The 22614-nt window shown below is 41.1% G+C and overlaps 1 protein-coding gene across 3 annotated transcripts; it reads right to left on the reverse strand.

Annotated features, from left to right (window-relative positions):
* Positions 1-6390: 6390 nt before the first annotated feature.
* On the reverse strand, positions 6391-19230 carry slc16a3a (solute carrier family 16 member 3a). Of its 3 annotated transcripts, XM_072369362.1 has the most exons (7): positions 19008-19230; positions 17122-17233; positions 13248-13510; positions 12077-12220; positions 9969-10591; positions 9703-9883; positions 6391-9435 (listed from the first exon to the last, which is right to left on the reverse strand). In XM_072369362.1, the coding sequence occupies exons 3-7, from the start codon at positions 13468-13470 to the stop codon at positions 9041-9043; spliced, it is 1566 nt and encodes a 521-aa protein (XP_072225463.1). In that variant the 5' UTR covers positions 13471-13510; positions 17122-17233; positions 19008-19230; the 3' UTR covers positions 6391-9040. The 3 variants fall into 3 exon arrangements, with proteins under 3 accessions (XP_072225463.1, XP_072225462.1, XP_072225464.1); XM_072369361.1 differs by lacking the exon at positions 17122-17233; XM_072369363.1 differs by lacking the exons at positions 17122-17233; positions 19008-19230 and having other exon boundaries at positions 13248-14849.
* Positions 19231-22614: the final 3384 nt, after the last annotated feature.

Here is a 22614-nt window from a genome sequence, read left to right on the forward strand (position 1 = left end):
CTGAGAGGCAGACGTCGTTGATAATTACACACCCGAAATCGAGCCTTTGGGCATAAGGGGCTTTGTTGAGGCTGTTTACTTGATGGCGAACCTTGTGAACCCGAATTATATCTTGGCCAAGGAGGAGGAGAATGTTCGCTGATGGATCGAATGGTGGTAATTGTGCGGCTATGTGAGATAAGTGAGGATGAGCATCTGCAGCTTCTGGGGTAGGTATCTCACCCCTGTTGTCTGGAATCTGGTTACATTCAATGAGCACTGGCATTGGCATGGACACCTTTCCATCATCACCCTCGATTACAAAGCCGTGAGCCCTACACCCTATTTTGTCCATTGTACCAGAGCATGTTTTCATTGTGTATGGGAAGACTTCCCCATGTTGACCGAACATATCGAAAAAGGGGGAATGTGCCAATGATGAATTACTCTTATAACCTAACATTATGTAAATGTTTACTTTCTTTTCAGAGGCTGAGCTGGGGCACACATTTACTAAGCAAATTTTGAAACAAGACTTTCCTTATAGGGCTGCACGGTGGTGTGGTGTGGTTAGCATCATCGCCTCACAGCAGGAGGGTTCCAGGTTCAACTCCTGGCTGTGGAGTTTGCTTGTTCTCCCCGTGTATGCGTGGGTTCTCCCCAGGTACTCCAGCCTCCTCCCACCATCCAAAAACGTGTCTCTAAAATTGTCCTTAGGAGTGTGTGTGTGGTTGTTTGTCTCATTTGTCTCTGTGTGGCCTTGTGATGGACTGGCGACCTGTCCAGTGTGTACCCTCACCCGATGACCGCTGGGATAGGTTGTGACCAGTCACAACCCCGCAACCCTACTGACGGATTAAGTGGGTATAGAAAATGGATGGATGGACTTTCCTTGTATTGCTTGTCCACATACCTCAGTGCAGTTGGATATGGTCACTATTGGGCTTGGGGTTTGGCTCCCCACCATATGCCTCTGGTGGTGTGTCAGAGTCTGAAACTGTCCAGGGTGGCCCAACATACATGGCAGAAATGTGTGCATCACTATTGCACTCTGAACAGTGAATAACTGTTTTACATTCCCTGATAAAAGACATTTGTAACAGATTAAGAGCTCCTTCAGTAGACCTTTCCTCTCATCCAGAGTCTTCATTCTAAACCCTGTTCATTTGGTGAGTGAATTAAATTAAATTAAATTCAATTAAATTTTATTTATATAGCGCCAAATTACAACAATTGTCATCTCAAGGCACTTAAATAATATAGTCCAATTCAAGCCAATTGGAATTCAATTCATTGTAATCGTAATCCAATTAATTCATATAGAGCCAATTCAAAAAATAATATCCTAGCTAAGGAAACCAACAGATTGCACCGAAACTTGTCTTCAGTCCAATCTCCCATCCTGAGCGTGTCTGTGGCGACTGTGGAAAGTAACGACTCCCTTTTAACAGGAAGAAACCTCTGGCAGAACCAGACTCAGGAAGGGTGGCCATCTGCCTCGACCAGCTAGAGTTTGAGAAGACAGATAAGAGGGAAAAGAGGGGGGAAAAACACCATAACACCATTCAAAGGATACCTGTTGGAACAGGGAAACACATGTGGCTTCTTGTGAACTGAACACTGTTTGTCAGGGTCAAGAGAGCAAGCGTTTTAATTTATTGTAGGGTGCCCAAATCTGTGTTTTGTTTGCTGTCACGGGTTTGAACCTTGTTTGGTCTGTTTTCATTTCTGTGTGGCTATTTACAAAGTGAACAAAATAGGAGAAAGGCTAGTGATAGTGAACATTGCGTTCTTTATTATACTTTGATCTTTGATTGACCCATGACTCCTGCAGTCGATATGGGAGCTTTTCCATGACTGGGTTTATTCCCCTTGAAGTGTCAAAAAAGCTGAGACCTGGCAGATATCCCTCATTCTTTGCTACTTCCAACTCTAAAAGGAGATCAGCAAGCTCCTGTAGGAGGTGGCTGTCTTTATGAGCAACTCTGGGAAAACACTCTAGGTGTTTGAATAAAGAAGCTTCAATGACTTCCGATGACCCAAACTCGGTCCAACCTTTGTCATAAACGATGAAGACCTGCCTCTGGATTGTTAAAACGAACAGCTCTTATTCTAAGGGAATGTTGAAGTGACTCACCACTAAGCCACTTAGTGAGTAAATCTACTTCTTCACTGCACTTCATAACACTGCACTTCATGTGAAACATAGATTTCCACGCTATGTAAGTTTCTGGTCTATTGTCAAACACTGTAAGCCCTACTGTTAGAAAATCATGACATGAGAGGAGGGCAGCAAGGTCTGATATGTCAGTTCAGTTGGTCTATGGGGTGATGGAGACGTGGCATTGTCTGCTCGGTTGTGACTGCGTGAATGAGTTGGGGGAAACTTGGACAGAGACGCAGGTGGAGAACTGGTGGGGTACTCATTTGAGTGTGCAGCACCAGCCGGCAGGTTTGGTTCTACGTTGTCACACCTTTCTTCTTTGTGTATTGTCTTGTCTTTCATAGTGTTGTTGTGGAAGTGGGTTCTTACATACTCTTCAGTACGACTGACCGCTGTGGCAATTGTAGCAGGTACACTTGGCCGCTCCACAAATTCTTATTGATCCAGACTCACAGCCTCTAGGACCCTTGCTGCTGCGAGCGCTGCTTCAGCTTCTCCCTCTTCTTTCAGAGCGTTAAGCGTTGCCTCAATGTGAGACTTTTCAACCTCCATTTCTATTTGGCGTTTGGTGTACTCTGCTCTAGCTCGGGCAGCTTCGGCGTTGGCTCGTGCTTGTGTTGCAGCAAGGGTAGCTGCTGAGCTACTTGACTGACGTGATGTGTCTGATCTGCACTCTGACCTGACTTCCAGTTGTGGAAGGCATGTGGATTTCCCGTGATTGGACATATCTACTATTGTTGGAGTGGAGTGTCTCAGGACCCAGGAGGTTCACTTGTTGAGCAGACAATCTTTTTACTCTTCTGCCCTCAGCTAAAAGTACCTATTCAGCTTATGCAGCGAGCTAAACATAAATGGCTAAAGTAAACACCCGAGAGACAGCATCACATTCTTCAGAGCTTTTACTGATGTACCATTTGTAATTTTGTAACAATAGAACTGTAACAACAGAAACAGAATAAAGACATGTGTTACCTTCTTAACCCTCTCTCTCTCCGAACCGTAGTTGGGAGCTGGTTTAATGTGGGAAGGAAGGAGGGCAAAGTGGAGTCTTTCTTGCAAAACTGCACATTTAATTCCTTTTCTTAGCAAAGGCAGAACACAACACCAGGCCTGGTAAAATTCTGTCTGGACACTGCTGTGGACTAAACAGCATTAACATGAGCTAGCTCTCCTTGCATACGTCTGTCACCGTGGATGTCTATCCCAACTCTTCCTGTTTACCTTTCTGCACCTGCGTCACACACACACATGCCAAGTCACTGTCTTAAAGGGACAGGGATGGCCGGTGACACGTATTAACATACAGTCTCTGTATAAATGTATAGATGACACATTTGTAATCATTACCACATGTGACTCAAACCTAACATTTGCAAGTGATAGGCATTACATGTAATATCACACGCTAAAGCCATAAGCTATCATGTATCACGCAAGCGGCTTAAAGAAAATCTTATGTTATGTTATTTAAGACACAAATGGACTGCATAGAAACATAAAAAGTAATCACTTCACTAAATCAATCACTAATATGCATCAACAACCGTCATTTTCTCATGAAACTTACAGATTATGTCTTATCAAGGGCAGCGAATGCAGGAAATGGCAGAGACAGTTTCCCTTTGAATGCTCAGACAAATTTATGTCCCAAGAAAAAAATCAGAAAATAAACTTTTGGACTATATCTTGGACTACATTGTAACAAACATAGACTTTTTCTTTTATATATCATTTTTACAATTCCAACAGTTTTGAGCAAAAAATAATAAAAAATATGATGAAAATATAACCCATGGTTTTCTTGTCAGTGTTTCTCACATTACAAATTTCACAGATTTTCATTACAATAACTTGTGAAACTAAAAACAAGTTGTATACAACAAAACTGTCCTTTAATATTCTGTTTAAGTGAAACACTCAGTACAGACAATACAAAACATTTAGGCAACGAGAGTTAAAGAAAAAAGCTTTCTAACTGCAAGTTCATTAATGCTTCTTTAAGATTTCTTTTTCTGCCACAAGCAATGCCGTATCTCAGACAATACTTTGTTCCAAAAAAAGATACCAAATCTTCTCCAGCATTTTGTGTTGTACAGCTCCAAAGGTGAATTTTGTGGGGACAGTCACACATTGTCAACACAAATAAGCCCAGCAATAACATTTAATCACAGTTACAAGCAGCTCTTAAAAAGCTACGTCTTGAGCAAAGGAGAAGCAGCACAAATGAGACTGTACCTTCCACAAAAGCTTTTCAAACTGACATGTGTCTGTTTTTACAACCACAAAATAAAAAAGTTGTGACTGCATGAAAAATACTAGAAAAATAGAAAAAAGATCAATAAATAAACTAAAAAAGTGATTTTTACTTTTACTTTGATTTTCACGTCAGTATAAACCCAAGACATTTTCATGTTCTGTCTCATCAACTTAATTTTTTTTGTTAAAATGTATCCAATTCTGTATTTCCAGTCTAGAACACATTCCATCCATTCATTTTCTATACCCACTTAAACCAACTCAGGGTCGCAGGGGGGCTGGAGCCGATCCCAGCTGTCATTGGACGAGAGGCAAAGTTTATAGGTTTTACACAGAAATAATCTGTTTGAAGAGTTTCAGTCAGGATTCAGAGTGCATCATAGCACAGAAACAGCACTGGTGAAAGTTACCAATGATCTCTTAGCCTCTGATAGCAGACTTGTTTCTGAGCTTCTCCTGTCTCAGTGCTGCATTTGATACGATCTTCCTCACACACCAGAGTAAGTCATGAAGTTCCTCAGGGTTCTGTGCTTGGACCGATTCTTTTTACTTAATACATGCTTCCATTAGGTAACATTATTAGACAGAATAGCATAAATTTCCATTGTTATGCGGATGATACTCAGCTGTACTTATCTATGAAACCAGATGAAACCAATAGGTTGGTCAGACTACAAGCCTGTCTTAAAGACATAAAGACCTGGATGACTCAGAACTGTCTGCTTTTAAATTCAGACAACACTGAAGTTGTTCTCTTTGGACCTAAGCGCTTCAGGGAGAAATTGTCTAGTTAAATAGTTACTCTAGATGGTATTTCCTTGGCTTCTAGTTCTACAGTGAGGAACCTCAGAGTTCTTTTTGACCAGAAGTTATCATTTGAGGCACATATAAAACTGGTTTCTAGGACTGCCTTCTTTCACCTTCGTAATATTGCTAAAATCAGGGACATCCTGTCTCAGGGTGATACAGAGAAACTAGTTCATGCATTTGTTACTTCAAGATTGGACTACTGTAATTCCTTATTATTGGGCTGTCCCACATATTCTCTGAAAAGACTCCAGAGGTTCTAAAAGTTGAATGGGAGGCAGAGCCTTCAGTTATCAGGTCCCTCTCTGTTGAACCAGCTGCCAGTTTGGGTTCAGGAAGCAGACACACTCTCTACCTTTAAGATGGCCACACTTCCAGAGTCTGGTTCTGCCAGAGGTTTCTTCCTGTTAAAAGGGAGTCGTTTTTTTCCACAGTCGCCTCAGGCACGCTCAGGACGGGAGATTGGACTGAAGACAAGTTTTGGTTTCCTTAGCTAGGAAATTGATTTTGAAATGGCTCTGTATGAATGAATTGGACTAATTTGAAATTAATTAATTAGATTTGATTGGATTATGATTAGAATTAAATGAACTTCAATAGTCTTGAATTGGACTGTATTATTGAAGCGCCTTGAGATGACATTTGTTGTGATTTGGCGTTATATAAATAAAATTAATATAATTGAATTGAGTGGTTTTCTGTTCGAGCCTTACCACAAAAATTATTCTACTTACAGAGTTCAATTCAAGCTTTTCTCATTCTTAATAACAAGGAACAGAAAAAGCAATTCAGTTCTGCACTTTTCTTATCAATAATACATCCAGTGAAAAAGTTAAAACAAACATTATATTAATATATCATTTAGACACTCAAACCCAAGTCTAATTATCTCTGCTGTAGAGTTTAAGAGGTCACAAATACAGAAAGCTTTATTTTTTAAAAAAAAGTCTTGACAGTCAAAACAACTGTGAACACTAGTTTTTTTTTTCAAAATAGACACAAACAAATGTAAATAATGCACTTCTTTGGGATCATTTTGTCACGCTGATGGTGCTCTGGTAAACATTTATGATGGTATATTTTGGGCAAAAAATGCAGTGAACATATACAATGAATTCTCTCTGAATACTCCAGCTTCCTCCCACTGTCCAAAAACATCCATGCTAGGTTAATTGGTGTCTCTAAAATTGTCCGTCGGAGTGAGGGTGAGCGTATGTGTGGTTATTTGTGTCGTTTGTCTCTGTGTGGCCCTGCGATGGACTGGCGACCTGTCCAGGGTATACCCCGCCTCTTGCCCAATGACGGCTGGGATAGGCTCCAGCCCCCCTGCGACCCGACCGACAGATTAAGCAGGTATAGAAGATGGATGGATGTACAATGAACTAATTGTTTACAGGTGTAAAATAAATCCAAATAACATTTTCTTGTCTGGTTCATATTTGGTAAAACCAAAAAGGAAGGTGACCAACAGTAGCTTCATGTTCCATTATATATTTTGCTTTTCATGATGTTTCGGGGAAATCAGTGGGAGAGATGGGCTGTTAGTTTTTGATTATTTCTTATTTCATTATTAATTATAACAAGAACAATCTGTTCTTAAGTAATTAAATTACTTTTAATTACCGTAAATTCCGGACTATAGAGCGCACCTGAATATAAGCCACAGCCTGTAATCTTAAAAAGAAAATCCATTTTGTACTTTTATAGGCCGCACCGGATTATAAGCCGTGGGTGTCCACAATGTAATATGAGATATTTACACAGAAAGATGTTACACGTGAGGATTTTTAAACTTTCAATTAAATGCATATGGTAACATAAACAAATACATGCTGCAAATGCTTTTTTCCCCGAACAGTGCCTGTAACACCGCTGGTTTTAACTCAAATACCTATTGGTAACGCATAAATACATGGCGCAAATGCTTTTTTTCCCGAACAGTGTCTGTAACACCGATGGTTTTAAGTTAAATACCTATCAGTAACGCACAAATACGTGGCGTTAATGCTTTTTTCGAACAGTGACTGTAACACTGCTGGTAAAAAAAAAAGAGTAGCCTACTAGGAAAAGCCATTGATCGCTTTCTTCATCTTCCTCCCTCACAGTAAAACCATCAAAGTCATTTCTTCAGTGTCCGAATTGAACAGCCTCAGAACTTCGTCGCTCACTTCAGTCTCTTCGTTGTCGCTCTCAGTCTCATCTCAGATTGATCGCCTTTAATTTAAAAGCCGCATCATATGCATTTCTTTGTTTGTTTTCCATGTTGAGGGCGAGTACAAATGACCGATTTACATTAATTTTGTAGTATTCCTGTCCCACATATTCTCTGAAAAGCCTCCAGCTGATCCAAAATGCTGCAGCCAGAGTTCTGATGAGAACTAACAGCAGAGATCATGTTTCTCCAGTTTTAGCTTCTCTTCATTGGCTCCCTGTTAAATTCAGAACAGAATTTAAGATTCTTCTCCTCACATATAAAGCTCTTAATGACCGAGCTCCATCATATCTTAAAGATCTCATTGTAAGATATTTTCCTAACAGAGCACTTCGCTTCCAAACTGCAGGTTTCCTTGTGGTTCCCAGAGTTTCTAAAAGTAGAATGGGAGACAGAGCCTTCAGTTATCAGGCCCCTCTCTTGTGGAATAAGCTGCCAGTAAATGTCCGGGAAGCAGATACCCTTTCCACTTTTAAGATTAGGTTTAAAACTTTCCTTTTTGATAAAGCTTATAGTTAGGGATGGATCCTGAAACATCCCATAGTTAAGCTGCTATAGGCTTAGACTGCTGGGGGACCTCATCTGTCTCACCTTTCCTCACTTTGCTCTCTTTTTCCTCCTGTTTAATGTCTCAAACGATATTATGTACATGTGACATTATTGTGGTTATTAACTTGTGTTTCCCTGTTCCAACAGGTATCCTTTGAATGGTGTTATGGTGTTTTTCCCCCCTCTTTTCTGTCTTCTCAAATCCCAGCTGGTCGAGGCGGATGGCCACCCTTCCTGGTTCTGCCAGAGGTTTCTTCCTGTTAAAAGGGAGTCGTTCCTTTCCACAGTCGCCACAGGCACGCTCAGGACGGGAGATTTCGATGCAATCTGTTGGTTTCTTTAGCTAGGATATTGCTTTTGAATGGGCTCTATATGAATTAATTAGATTATTTTGAAATTAATTGGATTTCATTGATTATGATTACAATGAATTGAACTCCAATTGGCTTGAATTGGACTATATTATTTAAGTGCTTTGAGATGACATTTGTTGTAATTTGGCGCTAAATAAATAAAAACTGAAACTGAATTAGTATAAGTGTGCTTGATTTATCATACAAATTCATTGTACAACTACTAACCGTTAATTTTATTGGTCTAATGTTACGAGGCAAAATGTCTTTGGTGGCATGAAAAAAAAAAGGAAAAAAAAAAAAACATATTAGCTCCACTGTATTATAAGCCGCAATGCTCAAAGCCTGGGGAAAAGGTAGAGGCTTATAGTCTGGAATGTACTAGTAATATTTTACTATACCATAGCGAATTAAAATCTATTTCCATCTGTAGTAAATGGTCTTTGGATGTGATTTGCTGAGACTAGAAAGAGACAATCCTGAACTCTATGGCAGTGCTGCAACTGTGTTCTTCAATTATCTACTATTTAATACACTTTAAAACATCAAGTGATAAGACATTACTGACATAACTCAGTAAAGGCAAATGACCTCCCTGCAAATTACAAAAACACCTCAACAACAGACAGGATTATGGTAAAAGCATATCATACAGTACAACGCTAATGAGAACACATCACTGAGCTGTCTGGTTCATAAACCTACATCCTCCATCTCTACTCACAGACATGTTTCAGGACTGGCAGCCATGCTACTATTCTGTTGCGGTTCTTTCAAGAACCTCTCCACTTCCTGTGAGTCCACTGTTTCACTCTTTGGTCGGAGCCCATCTACTTCCTCATTGTCCCTATCCTCTTCCTCCTTTATGGATTCCCTATCCTTGTCCACTCTTAGCCCTTTCTCTTCCTCATCATTCAGCTCTGAACCTTTGCTGCACATCTTTGTTTTGGAATCATTGGTTACTGTGATGCTGTCAAGTTTGCCTGCTGATACAGGTAGCTGCTTTTTTATAAACAGGAAGTTACAAGTAGCCAGGACCACAGCTGAGAGCACCACCTCGCTTCCTGCCAGCAGGAAGACAAACATGTAGTTTTTGGTAGCATCAAGCAGCCAGCCTGAGGAAACAGAGAGGATAAAATGTGAGTTCCAAAGTAAAAAGTAAAATCCCTTCTTTTTAACTCCATGTCACAGCAAGTTTTTTTTTTAAAGCAACCACTGATAATACACACTAGTATACAGACAGAAGCTGCTATAACAAGTCTGTCCCAGTGTGTTTGGAAGGGCAAACACACCAAACCAAGGTTTCTGCTCAAGGCAAACTGTGAGCAGAAACCTTAATACCAAATAAATTGACCCCTTAAAATGAATATGTGTTTACCTACCTGCGCCTGGTGGTCCCACCAGCACAGCAATAGCCTCCATGAGCAGGACAAGGCCAATTGCACTGGAGAATTTCTCAGTACCAACTATTGCCATTAGAACCTCAAACTGTAGCGCACCCACCATTCCATAAGAAATGCCAAAGAAGATGCAGAAGACCACCAGAGACGCATAGTCCTTGGCCTGTGAATAATTAGGACATTTTAATGGCAGAAAATTCTTAGATATGACATCAATTAGGTTCTTTTTTTTGCAAGCATTCACCCACCTGTGAGCCAATCAGGTCAGTGATTCCATTGAAGAACATGGCAAAGCTAAAGAGGTAGATACAACGAGGCCGAACCCATTTCAATCCAGCAATCACACCACATGTAGGCCGTGCAAAAATGTCAATGAAACCCAGGATGGTGAGCAGCAGGGCAGAAGTGGTGTCCTCATTTCCAAGCTCCTTAGCGTAGCTAACAACAAACACCGGGGGCACAAACAACCCCAGCACCATGATGGATGCTGCCACAGTGTAGATGACAAAGCCACGGTCTTTGAACACAGAGAAGTCCAACAGTTTAGGTTTGACTTTTTTCTTCTTCTCCTCTTCCCCATCTGTTTCTTTATCATTGTCCTGTACCACGTCTTTGGACTTGAGGGTTTTAGGAGCAACCAGAGGCTTCATGAGGGCTCCACACACACAGCAGTTCAGTAGAATACCACCCAAGATGAGGAAGCCACCTCTCCAACCATATCGGTACTGAAGGACCTGCCCCAGTGGAGACAGGCAGCACAGAGCCACAGGACTTCCGGCTGCTGAAAGGCCATTGGCCAAAGGACGCTTCTCACTGAAGTAACGATTCAACATAATCAAAGACGGTTGGAAATTTAGGGCTAATCCCATACCTGGAACAAAGGAATAGACAGTTGGATAGTCCTTTACTTTTTCCAAATGTAGATTTACATTCATGCCCCTAACATAAGTACATATACTGCTTTTGTGCAAGCAGGAATTTGGAGGTTCAAAGAGCAGCTCATCTGTATAAGCACATAAAGTTATGTCCCAACAGACAGTCCCAACTGATTCGAACTCTGAATCTTGCAACTGATTTCATGTGCTGTTACATATCATTCAGAAAACCTGATGGTAAAGTGTCCAAAAAAAAAAAAAAAAGGTCCCCCATTGTCAGTTTTCCTTCCTTTTCTAACTGTATTACTTGGACAAATTAACTAGTTACATTGCATCACTGTAATTTGTCAATTTGTTTCCAAAAAAGTCCCTAAAAGTCACCATTTAAAATAAAAAAAATTCTGTCAACACTTTCCTCCAGGGGAACAGATACTTTCTTTGGTTTACAGCTATAAGCTTTTTAACCTGCTTTAATTTCCAGTTCTCACTGATGAGTTCCCTAAAACAAGAAGTCAGTCTAACACTTAACACTGTTTTCTTTTTTCTCCAGTTTATGTGCCTAATGGATTATACCAAATGTGAGTAGTAGGGTACTTGAAAAGAGATTGCCTGGCAGGAGGCAGGCAGAACGAAAGATTGATTTTAATAACTAACCAAAGGAGCAAACCAAAGGTCAAGCAAGGCAGACAGTTCAAAAACCAAAAACTAAAATCCAAGAGATGATCTTAAAAGGCATGGTGGGGCTGAGCAGAGTGAAAAACAGGACATGAACAGAACTGAAATCTAGGATTAGGTACTGAGCAAATACAATTAAGCAGTACATATATGGAGGAAGGCCATTGGCAGAATTACACGTGTGGCAATCATTAACCTAAAAGTAGGTGTGAAACAAGAAAAGGTAGTAAAACTAAACTGAATGCAAAAAGGGACAAGCTCTTGTGAAATACAACCAGAAGTAAGCTAAACTGAGACAGAACATCACTGATGTCAAACAAATGAAGGAAACAAAACCCAAACCAGTCACCATAAACCATGAGATTATATGCATGCTCACTTCCTCATCCTTTTTTCATCAGGATGCTCCTAACTCTTATCCTAAAGTCTGAGACGTGTTTAATAAGAACTACTGTAATTAGTACAATGTGTATTCTGAACATTTATGTGTCACTAACAGCCGTGTGACAAGGCAGAGTGAAAAGCTGTTCCAGAATAAGAGAAATAAATGAAAATCCATCCATCCATCCATCATCTATCGCTTCTTTGGGGATCAGGTTGCGGGGGCAGCAGCTTGAGCACAGAAGCCCCGGGGCATTGCCACTGAGGAGCTTTTTGACCACCCCAGCAAGCCCAAAAATAGGAGGTACCACATCCAAGCTCCCTGACTATAAATACGATTTTTTATTTTTTTTTTTAAATGTTAGAGAAGGGAGATGTTTTAATAATTTACTGAAATATTTGCAGTGCTGTGCAGACATTGAAACCTGTAATGACTCCTGTTGAGAGGTAGATATGGATAATGCTGGTGGAGAAGGAAGCCAGGATCATTCCCAAAGAGGCAAAGAGGCCTCCCACCATCATCACTGGCCGACAGCCGAAGCGGTTCACCAGCACGCTGCACAGAGGACCTGGACAGAGACAGAAGCTGTCAGAAACGGTGGTGAAGGTAGGACTCAGATGCAGTTCTTTAAAAAATAACAAGATTTATTAACAACAAAAGGGGAACAAGAACAAAAGGCGCGGCAGCGCCAGATCTCAAAGATACTTAAACTATGAAAAACAAGACTCTGGATAAATAACATGACCATGAGGCAAGAACCAGACTTAACTGTGGCGACCGTGGCATGAATGGGTAAGTGAGGATTCTGCCATGAACATGAACCAACTGGGAGACTAAATACTGAGACGAGTGATTAGTGAGTGGGTGCAGCTGATGACAATGAAACAGGTGACATGAGTGAAACTAAGTGGCAGGGGAAAAACATGACAAGAACATAACAAAGAACCTGAAAACATGAAGATCAAACATAAAACGTGTCAGAACCTGAACATAACAATAATGAAAACACAAGCTGTGACAGAAGCCAGCTCAGGCTCTGTGTAGCTCACTGCCCAGGTGCATCATACTGCCCATCATATTTCCAAAATATGAAGATTATATGACCATAACCCTGATTAATTCTGGTTTAAATACACAGTGTTTTGTTTTGTTTTTTTGATAATGCACACCCTGTACAGGTTGCCAATCCATCACAGAGCCAATACAAAGACAAACAATCAGACTGAAACCTGGAGTAGGTTTACAGTCAATTTAGAATCACCAATTAACCTGAAAGTTTTTTCACTGTGAGAGGAAGTTGATTTGTTGTTTGAGGATTTCTTACATGTATTTAAAGAATGTTAAACCTAAAACCAAAGGAAGAAAAGTTATTTTAAGTAGTCAGTAGAAAATCTTCAGGAGTTTAGTGGGACAGACTAAAGAAGGCAATGCTCGGACAGTGTTGTGTTGGACACTGTTTGTTGTTCCACCCAGGGTTGACAAAAGTCAAACATCAGCTGGTATATTAGTGTAATGGCATGTTTATTGCATGTTACACTGAACTATAAAAGTGTCCACCTGTTATGTGTTTATACTGTAAACAAAGGGAAGCCCACCTGAGCCATAAAGCATGGCCAGCAGTATAGAAGAAATCCAGGCAGTGTCGCTGTATCCAACACCAAACTCCCTGATCAGCTCTTTGAAAAAGACACTAATTGCTTTAGGGAATGCGTAGGAGAAGCCAGTGATGACAAAACATCCAGCAAGCACAGCCCAACCCCATCCTCCATCTGGAGCCTTTACACCACTTGCACCCACATCCACTGCAACGCCTCCCATGGTGCTTTATGGTTGTGTCTTAATGAAGGCGAGAAAAAAGCTGAAAAAAAGAAAAGACAGTAAGTGACTGGGGTGAGTTTCCCTGCCAATACAACACACCCACTCACATTCAATACATTTCCACAAATGTATCCCTAGACGTTACCGTTTGATCTACATATTGTCTAATTACTTAAATTGTATTTTGAAAAACAAGAAGTGTCAGCTCCATCTGACATGGAACCCTCCTCTGCTTTGTGCTCTTAAAGCCCAGATGTAGATTTTACAGATGTTGACAGTTTACATATCAGGGATCTTCGGAAGTGTTCAGCACAGAAACACACAACTGCATGCAGATAGATGCAGAGAAGTGGGTAGTACTGTGACTGTGGACAGAGAGGCTGGCAAAGGTTCCTCACTGCTCCCCATACAAATCTTCAGCTAGATCCACTCATTATGCTTAAAGTGCTCGTGTGCATTTTGGATAATAGACTAATAATTAAAACAGCTCTTTAATAAAAAAAGATATTAGGCCTCAAAAATACATATTTCTGTCCAATCAGGTTTCAAGCAAGGCCAGAGTGGGACCCATTTTCAGCCCACAGACCAGAGCACTTGGTTTTTAGTAGGCTTTAATTACATTTAAATGAGGTCTCCAGTGTCACTGCAGTCTAAACAGTGTGCTGGTTTCTGCAGCTTTGGCCACAAAGTTTTCCTCATTAAATAGCTTTAACCTTATTATTTAGCTTTTCATACTATGTTAAAGCACAATGACTCTGTAACACATTTAAATATGAAGATACAGTATTTAAGTGAACATAAATGTACAGGGAGAGATAGATACCTTATTAATAACAGATTCTGATGAATAAAATAGACCTGTGCTGTCGTCTGAATCTACTGTGTAAGCGTCAGAAGCCTCAGAATATAAAGATTTTGTGTAAAATCCATTTTGCACCTTGTTTGTGATATCCAAATAAACTGTAATACCTTATATTCACACATAATGTTTAAAGTGGCCCACCTGCCTTCTCAGCAGATTCATTATCATTCTCAGCAGTGGACTCGAATCCTCTAAAACATTTGATAAAGAAACTATTGTTGCAGTAGAATAGAGTGTACATTTGTTAAGTGCTTGCTTAATATTTGCTCTTTAAATGATATGTAAAGAATATTCTGTGACTGAGATTTGACATTTTTGCTGGCAACATGCTGACTATTGTAAAGTTATTAGCAGAGTCATCGTCACCTCCTTCTTTAAGTTGAATAGCCACTCCTGTGGCTTCAGGTTATGGAATACAATCCTGACGGTGCCTAGTTATAAATGTAGAGAGTAAAACAAGGATACGTTGAGCTCATTTATGATAGTCAAAGAGGCCTTTTTTTCCCAATCAGAACGCCTGGCCAACTGTTAAGTGACCCTTTGGGAATTCTTTTGAAGCCAACGAGCCAGCTATGATTGATTTCAACTATCACTATCCAAATAAGGTCACTTAAATCTTCAAAAAATATCAAGATGGCAATGGCTGAATGCCAAATTTGAGGCTACATTGTTTTTTCTGTAAAGTCTGTGCTCAAGACTCCAAATTTGCTGAGTGGTCGACATCATGTCAGATATCCTGTTTCATTTCAGTCACAGTAGGTGTTTTTTAAGACATTCAGTATCAGGATGCCTGTGAATGCTAACAGAGATGTGATGCAGCTTTCAGCTTGAGCCTTCAGGAGGCGCTGGACTGAAGATACTGGAGGCTTGGGCTTCTTTGATCCACCTGTTGCCACTGCAACTCTGAAACTGAATGAACAATTTGAAGAATGATTGAATGAATATAAAGAGATACCACACAGTATTCTTTCGGTCGGAGATCCATGGAGTTGTAGATTGAAGGAAGGGAATGCTATTGACTGACCATGTTTGACACTTGACCTTCTTGCCACTGATCATGTGTTTAGTTGTGTCCCGACTGCCCAACCTTGAAAGGCTGAAAGCCTCAGTAGCTGCAAATCCTCTATATGGGCCAACTCTTTTACTGCTCCCTGTGATTTATAAGCCCAGTGTGGCTCCGGAGGATGGCTTTCACCACATAGCCACATATTAGCACCCAAGCAAAAGACATCTTTGAAAGTTCATGTGTTCTATTTACTGTAAGTTGAAATCTGTTTTGGTGCTTGTCCCTGTGTCTTTTTGATAACTCTTCTTTAGACTTATACAAATCAAAGCAACAAAGATAATCAGCTGCTGTGTTGACAGTGATGAAGCAGGTTACAGCTCCATCACCTCATTTATAACCTCTTGAGGAAGCAGCAGGAGTGAGTTTGTGGTAGAGATGCTGGCTGATTTCAGGCCAAACAGCCAGCAATCCAGAGTCTCCAGGTAGCATGATCAGTCAAGCTTAATGCTCATGAGATAACCTGGAGTTTAGCTAAATGTTTTTACATATTCATTGCACAAAGCCACGTCACTCTTTATCATCTTAAATGGGACCATTTTCTTGAAAAGCTCAATAAATTAAAATATCACACCGTTCAGCTACCTTCGCTCCAACAGAATAACTGATTTCTTCATGGCAGTGGGATATTGTTCTCTTGTTCTTCTCTTATGTGTCAGCAGGTGTCACAGTGTGTTACCATAGAAATACATACTGTAGCCCAGTGTTAGCCTAGGGGTCGTGTCTAACACTATAAACCTGTCTCCTGTGTCTTTGTGGAATCTGTTCTTGTAGCCCACAATAAGCTGCTTGTTGGACATTCCCTGGGAAATTGTGATGCACTTTCACACCACATTCACAGCTCCCAAGCATTTGTAGTTGGGATCTCCATTTGGACTGCACTTTTATAGATCTTAATTCATAGAATGTCCTGTACTAAAAGAATATTAGAAGAGTATAAAAGTCTCTAACTGATTTGCGCTATTTTGCTTGTCAGTGTACGGATGGATGACTATATAGAGTCATAAATTGCTTAAATGTCTCATTTCAATTTTGGAATTTACAAAAATGAATTGGTAATAAGGTGTATTGCAGTATTCATACAATGTACTCAATGTAATTTGAGGCTTGGAGTGGTTTATGACTCACTGATTAATGCAACATATGCTATCAGTCAAATACAAATTTTATGTTCTGTAAACAGTCTGACTTCCTAACATTTGTTAGTCATTGCCTGAGGCATGGCGGCCAAGTCGGAAACTAAGGACAGAGCTAAAGGAGTGTGAATATTGCAATAAGGCACATAACTCAATTCAGATTTTCTACAACAATTCTGTAAGGAGTTAATATGTCAGTGATGTCTTTCAGTTTGTTCTGCTGCCTTCCAGAGGCAAAAAAGAGACTACATAAAGCTTTTGAACGCTTAACAAAGCTGCTCTGATAGCAACAACAGAGCATCATGATGAAACTACATATTGTTTGATTCAGTTTTTCATATAAACAAACAAATCAAAGGCAAATCAATCAATAAGTTACTTTTGAAAATGGTTTCCTGCTCTTATCCTTAACAGAGACCCTTGGTAGGAAAAACTGTGGAAGCCATTTGGTGTTTAGTCCTCCAATCAGAAGAGGTTCAGCATGAAAATGTTAGAATCTGAGTTATCAGAGCAGAATAAACCACAGATGTTGAACATTTTGGTAATCTAAGAAACATATAACAGTGTTTGCATCTTTCTTCCTCTTTTACCTTTTAGCACAGTTTCAGGAGAAATCCCCAGACTAAAAGATGAGCAGACAGAACCGTCACTCTGCACAGCATCCCACCTTACAGCAGGTGGACACCCGTTCGTCTTACAACCCTGCCGTGAACATGCAGGATGGAAGAAAGAGGTGATGCATCACGCGACATGACGGATATCATGGTCCCAGGCAGGGTGCGAACTACTGCGACATCACCTCCCCTGAAAACATGATTTGTGAAATTTTGTGTGTGTGTGTGTGTGGGGGGGGTGTCTCTAAAATATTGGCAAAATTATGTTTTTCACAAAACAAGCATTTCCTTTTTTTTTTGTTTTTTCTTTGGTTCTTTTTGTACTGTCACAATCATGGATCATGTGTAAAATCAGGCTGTTTTTAATGTATGATTTGTGCATGAGGGTGATTAACGCTATTTAAAGGGGAACTCTGGTATTTTTAAACCTAGACCTTATTGCTGGCATGAAATACGTTTATCTACTCACCGAGAACAGCATCTACACGCATGGCTGCAGCACAGCTCCTTCACTCCGGTAAGAACATCCATCTTACTCAAAGTCGTCGTTCATGTTGTCAAAATTTGATAAATATCCTGCCATGTTGCACAAAACTATCAGTAGCAAACTCTGTGTGAAGTTAGCCGACTGTCACGGAGAAAGGAGTAAATAAACTGTGCTCCAGGGGGGCGTGTGGATGAAGTGGTCCCAGTAGAGTGCCTGTGTAGAAATCCCTCCGTTAGCTCTCCTATAGCTGCAAGTAGCCACATAACAGCAGCTATGAGCTAACAGAGCTATAGTACACGTTCGTTCATTCATTCTTCTTAAAGTATTGGTGAAATAAAGACAGATAATGCCTTATTTAGAGGCTGCATCGTCCCTGCCCTGTTCACTTCGTTATATGGATATACGCTGGTCGTGAGTTTTCTAAATAGCTTCCGAAGGACACCGACTTTCGCCAAACTTTTCTCGGTGAGTAGATAAACGTATTTCATGCCAGGAATAAGGTCTAGGTTTAAAAATACTGGAGTTCACCTTTAATAAAGATCCCGGTCTGCATGCAATTCTTGTCCTCACCATTGAAGCGTGGGGGCGCTGTGTCTTAAACCGAACGTTATTTAATCTTTAAATATAAATAAGAATTACCGCTCAATTTCGGTGCTAAACAATAAATGTCTAAGAGAAGACAGGCAAATGTGCTTGCACATTTTGGATTTACTAAGAAATCGAAGACCGACACCACCGCTGCACCTGCGGGGAAACCTGCTGCCTGTGAAAGCCCACCAACACCCGGGCCCGGGGTGACCGGGCTGACAGAGGCTGGACATGGGGTCAACGGCAGCTCAGAGGCCGCTGTTCGCGGTGACTCCACCTGCCTCTCTCACGGTTATGAGATTTCAGAGGTTGTTTTGCACATGTTAATGCATACTTGATTCCTTGAAGTCACACTGGCATGTTTTGGTTTCGATTTGTTTCAGATTTGATGCGCGTGTGGAGGTTGGGTGTGATATGTGCTTATTATATCAGTGCAATCTGTTGGTTTCCTTAGCGAGCAAATTGTTTTTCAATTGGCTCTATATGAATGAATTTGATTATTTTGAAATTAATTAATTGGATTTCATTGGATTATGATTACAATGAATTGAATTCCAATTGGCTTGAATTGGACTATATCATTGAAGTGCCTTGAGATGCCATTTGTTGGAATTTGGCGCTATATAAATAAAACTGAATTGAACTGAATATAAATAGGCACAGGCTACAGGCAGGCTTGTAAAAATAGATGTGTTTTGAGTAAGTTGCACGCGACCTCCCACCCCCCCACCAACCCCACCCCACCCCAACCCCCCCTCAGAGAAGCCCCCGACCGTGAAGTACTTACGCTGGTTCCGAAAAGAACAGGTGTTCCCTGAGGTGGTGGAGATTCGATGCGGTCGTGACGACGGCGGCGCACAGCGACAAACTGTTGAGTGTCTTACCGGATGATATTGCTGAGAGATGTCCCTCCTCCAGCCTCCTGCCTCAGCACCGAAGTCGCGCGTTCCAACCTGCACGTCTGCCTGCAGAACGTCAGAGGAGCAGCTGCGGGGTCCTAACGCCCCTGTCAGCAGCCACGCATCAGCCGAGCTCCTATTTTCAGTCACCTCTTTCCTGGCCAGTGGAACAGATGACACCACACGGAGTTGACTGCAGTGAACTTCCTGGACCACGCCCATTTTCACCCTCGTGCCTGTAAAGTTCGTTACTGTGAACAGACAGCAAGGTGCTGGAGTACCTGGAGTCAACACCACCTTTGTGGTAGTTTCTCCTGCCTGCACCTAACTTAGCCACAATGACACTCTCATCAGCAAACTCTCCAGCTTCATGTCATCTCTGCTAAAGAGCCTGGTGGAACCGTTCCGTCTTTTCTTTCTCTGAACTCATGTGTTGCAGGTCTAAGGACAGCAACCCCACCATCAACTGTGCCACCTTATACACAGCCATGTGAAAATGTCTTTTTCAAAATGTCCAATGGATTTGCCACAGAGGGCCAACTCAATGACCACAAATGGTCCAGATGCTTGAGTAACATCTGTGATATGTTCAGAGAATATAAAGCCAGCAGAGCTCTTAGATCCAAGGACTCGGGTCAGCTGGTCCAGTCCAGAGTCCAGACTAAACCTGGAGAAGCAGCATTTAGCTGTTATGCTGCAAACAAGTGGAACAAACTGCCAGTGGAGATTAAACTGTCACCAAATGTAGACATTTTTAAATCCAGGTTAAAAACATTTCTTTTCTCATGTGTCTATGCATGAAATCTGCACGGTATCTTTTAACTTATCCAGACTGTTGCTTGTTTTTAATGCTTTTTCTGCTCCCCGCTGCAATGCTTTTATGTAAAGCACTTTGAATTGTTTTGTACATGAAATGTGCTGTACAAATACATTTGACTTTGACATATTTAGCAATAAGTTGAACTGTGAGTAACAAAATGACATTTTGCTTTGTCCATGTGGGGGGCCTGTTTGTAGACTGACCAGGACGAATCTGAAACGTAGTTTAAACCGTTGTGTGCATTGTTGTTATGGCTGCATTAATCAGAACAAAAGTGTTCTGTACTGTCGGTTTAATTCAGAGGCACTATAGAAGCGCAGCATGTGTGAACGGTGTCACACTGAGCGGCAGCATGCATTTCTAAAGGCTTTTCTTCCTGATACCTTGTTTTAGAACCAGCACTTTTTTTTACTGACTTGATGCACAGAAAACATTCTCTGATATATGGAAAACTCCAATCCAAATATCTGCTTTTGAATTTTCCTTTCTCACTGGTACATGCTGAGGTAGTTCTTGTTATCCTGCACGTCCGCCAGAGAGGAGCAACATGACCTGTTGTGTAACCACCCTGTGTGCAGTCACACAGTGCTTAACAGCACTCCCTGTGGTCAGATTGCTGTCACTGCAAGTTACTGAATATTTATGGCCATGAACAACCTTCAACTACATAATGAATTAACATTAGATTCTATAGTGAAACAAACAAAATGGAGAGAAGTCCAAATCTAATAATTTATTTCTAGATTTATGTCTGTAATCAACATATATAACTAATTCCTTCAATGGAAGCCTTTGTTTAGTTTAAAGCTGGATGAAAATGTTGCTTCCTTGCAGGACTAAAACATAACAATACATATGCAATGATTTTATAATGGTGTCTTGTTAGCAAACCTTTACAAAGTCGGCTGCCATGCTGACATATGGTAACACATATGCAGTTACCACAGCTGCTGATGCGGCCCATAATAGATGCTACTTGGTTATTCTGCAGCTCTCTGAGGCTCCAGTAGCTTCAGCTTCCTCTGAATGCTGGTGTCAGTGCCCTAACAAAGAGATGACAGCTGCAGAGAGGAACTGAAAACCTGCCTCTCACTTAGGTTTTAAATGTTTTATTTGCTCTCAAAGTCAAGTAAGTTGTGCTTTGGAAAAGAGTCCAACCAATAAGCTGCCATGTTTGTCAGGCTGCAGAGCTTCAACTATTCTCTGATATCTTATTACTGTGGTTGCAGAGAAGGGAGCTGTACCTCTCAAGTATTCACTGTAACCATGACAATAACATTTTCAGTCATAAAGCATGCATTAATCATATCTTTGTTGATGTCGGCACCAGAGTATTCTAAATGTTAGATAAATTCATCTCTTGTGCCTTACAGTGGTTCAGTCCTCTCAGCACACACAGTAACTGTAGCGGAGCGTAAAGACGAAGCTCACTGTAAAATAAAGAATATTTAGGACTCGTTTGGTCTCTGCATTGACCTGTTTCATGTAAACCACACTAAACCTTTCTCATTCCATTTGGGAGTGCACTTGGAGGATGTTAATTCAGCCATTTTATTTAGTTATTGAGCTAAACACAAGTATGACACAAAGCTGTTTCATTTAACAGGTGAAGCTGTTATGGTTACCATGACCTGGATGACTGAGAATCTTCATCAGCTTCATCAGTTTTGCTGTTGAATGTTCTGGCTTTGTAGGACATGCTGCAAAACATTTTTTTACTTTTTCAGAAGTATAGGAAAACTAATAAAATCAGTCATGGGAAAATGATCTCACTCAGTCCTCAGTTTCAGCTCCTTTTAAGCCAGCTTGGATTCTTTGAGGACTTCTCTAATAGAAACAACGTTCTTCATGGATTAGGCTCCATCTTTCTCGTACAGCAGGTGACGGAGCAGCTCTGCAGGATGGAGCCTTGTCATGGAGCATTTTTTTCACTTTGGGAACTCAGATTGAGATCCGGACTGTTTGCTGGTCATGTCATTGAGCTGATATGTCTTTCCAGAAGGAAAGATTGACCGCTCTGTGCTCTGTGGAGAGATGCATCATCATCCTGAAAATGAGCTCCTTTTGATTGATGGAATTATTCCAAATTGTTAGAGTGATGGAAGGAGAACAGAGTCCACCTGAACACCTCCTGCAGAGGTGATGGCTGCCATCTCCCCTGGTCCTTTACATCAGCCCATATCATCAGTGATGGAAGGAGAACAGAGTCCACCTGAACACCTCCTGCAGAGGTGATGGCTGCCATCTCCCCTGGTCCTTTACATCAGCCCATATCATCAGTGATGGAAGGAGAACAGAGTCCACCTGAACACCTCCTGCAGAGGTGATGGCTGCCATCTCCTCTGGTCCTTTACATCAGCCCACATCATCAGTGATGGAAGGAGAACAGAGTCCACCTGAACACCTCCTGCAGAGGTGATGGCTGCCATCTCCCCAGGTCCTTTACATCAGCCCATATCATCAGTGATGGAAGGAGAACAGAGTCCACCTGAACACCTCCTGCAGAGGTGATGCTGCCATCTCCTCTGGTCCTTTACATCAGCCCATATCATCAGTGATGGTGGAAATGTGCTGGTTTCCTTCAGCCAGTTCCTATGTTTCATTGGACCAAACTAAAGTTCCAGCATCGTCTGCAGATTGGTGATTCATCTCTGAGTCTCACTTTCATCCACAGT

The sequence above is a fragment of the Leuresthes tenuis genome, unplaced genomic scaffold (genome assembly GCF_036924035.1).
Source record: "Leuresthes tenuis unplaced genomic scaffold, fLeuTen1.0.hap1 SCAF_17, whole genome shotgun sequence".
NCBI classification, from domain to species: Eukaryota; Metazoa; Chordata; class Actinopteri; order Atheriniformes; family Atherinopsidae; genus Leuresthes; species Leuresthes tenuis.

Excerpts from the sequence above, each read along its gene's own strand:
- slc16a3a (XM_072369361.1), bottom strand. The coding sequence starts at position 13,470 with ATGGGAGGCGTTGCAGTGGATGTGGGTGCAAGTGGTGTAAAGGCTCCA. Across the intron at positions 12,221-13,247 it reads GGCCATGCTTTATGGCTCAG|GTCCTCTGTGCAGCGTGCTG; the intron begins GTGGGCTTCCCT and ends GTCTCTGTCCAG. Across the intron at positions 10,592-12,076 it reads CTCAACAGGAGTCATTACAG|GTATGGGATTAGCCCTAAAT; the intron begins GTTTCAATGTCT and ends CCTTTGTTCCAG.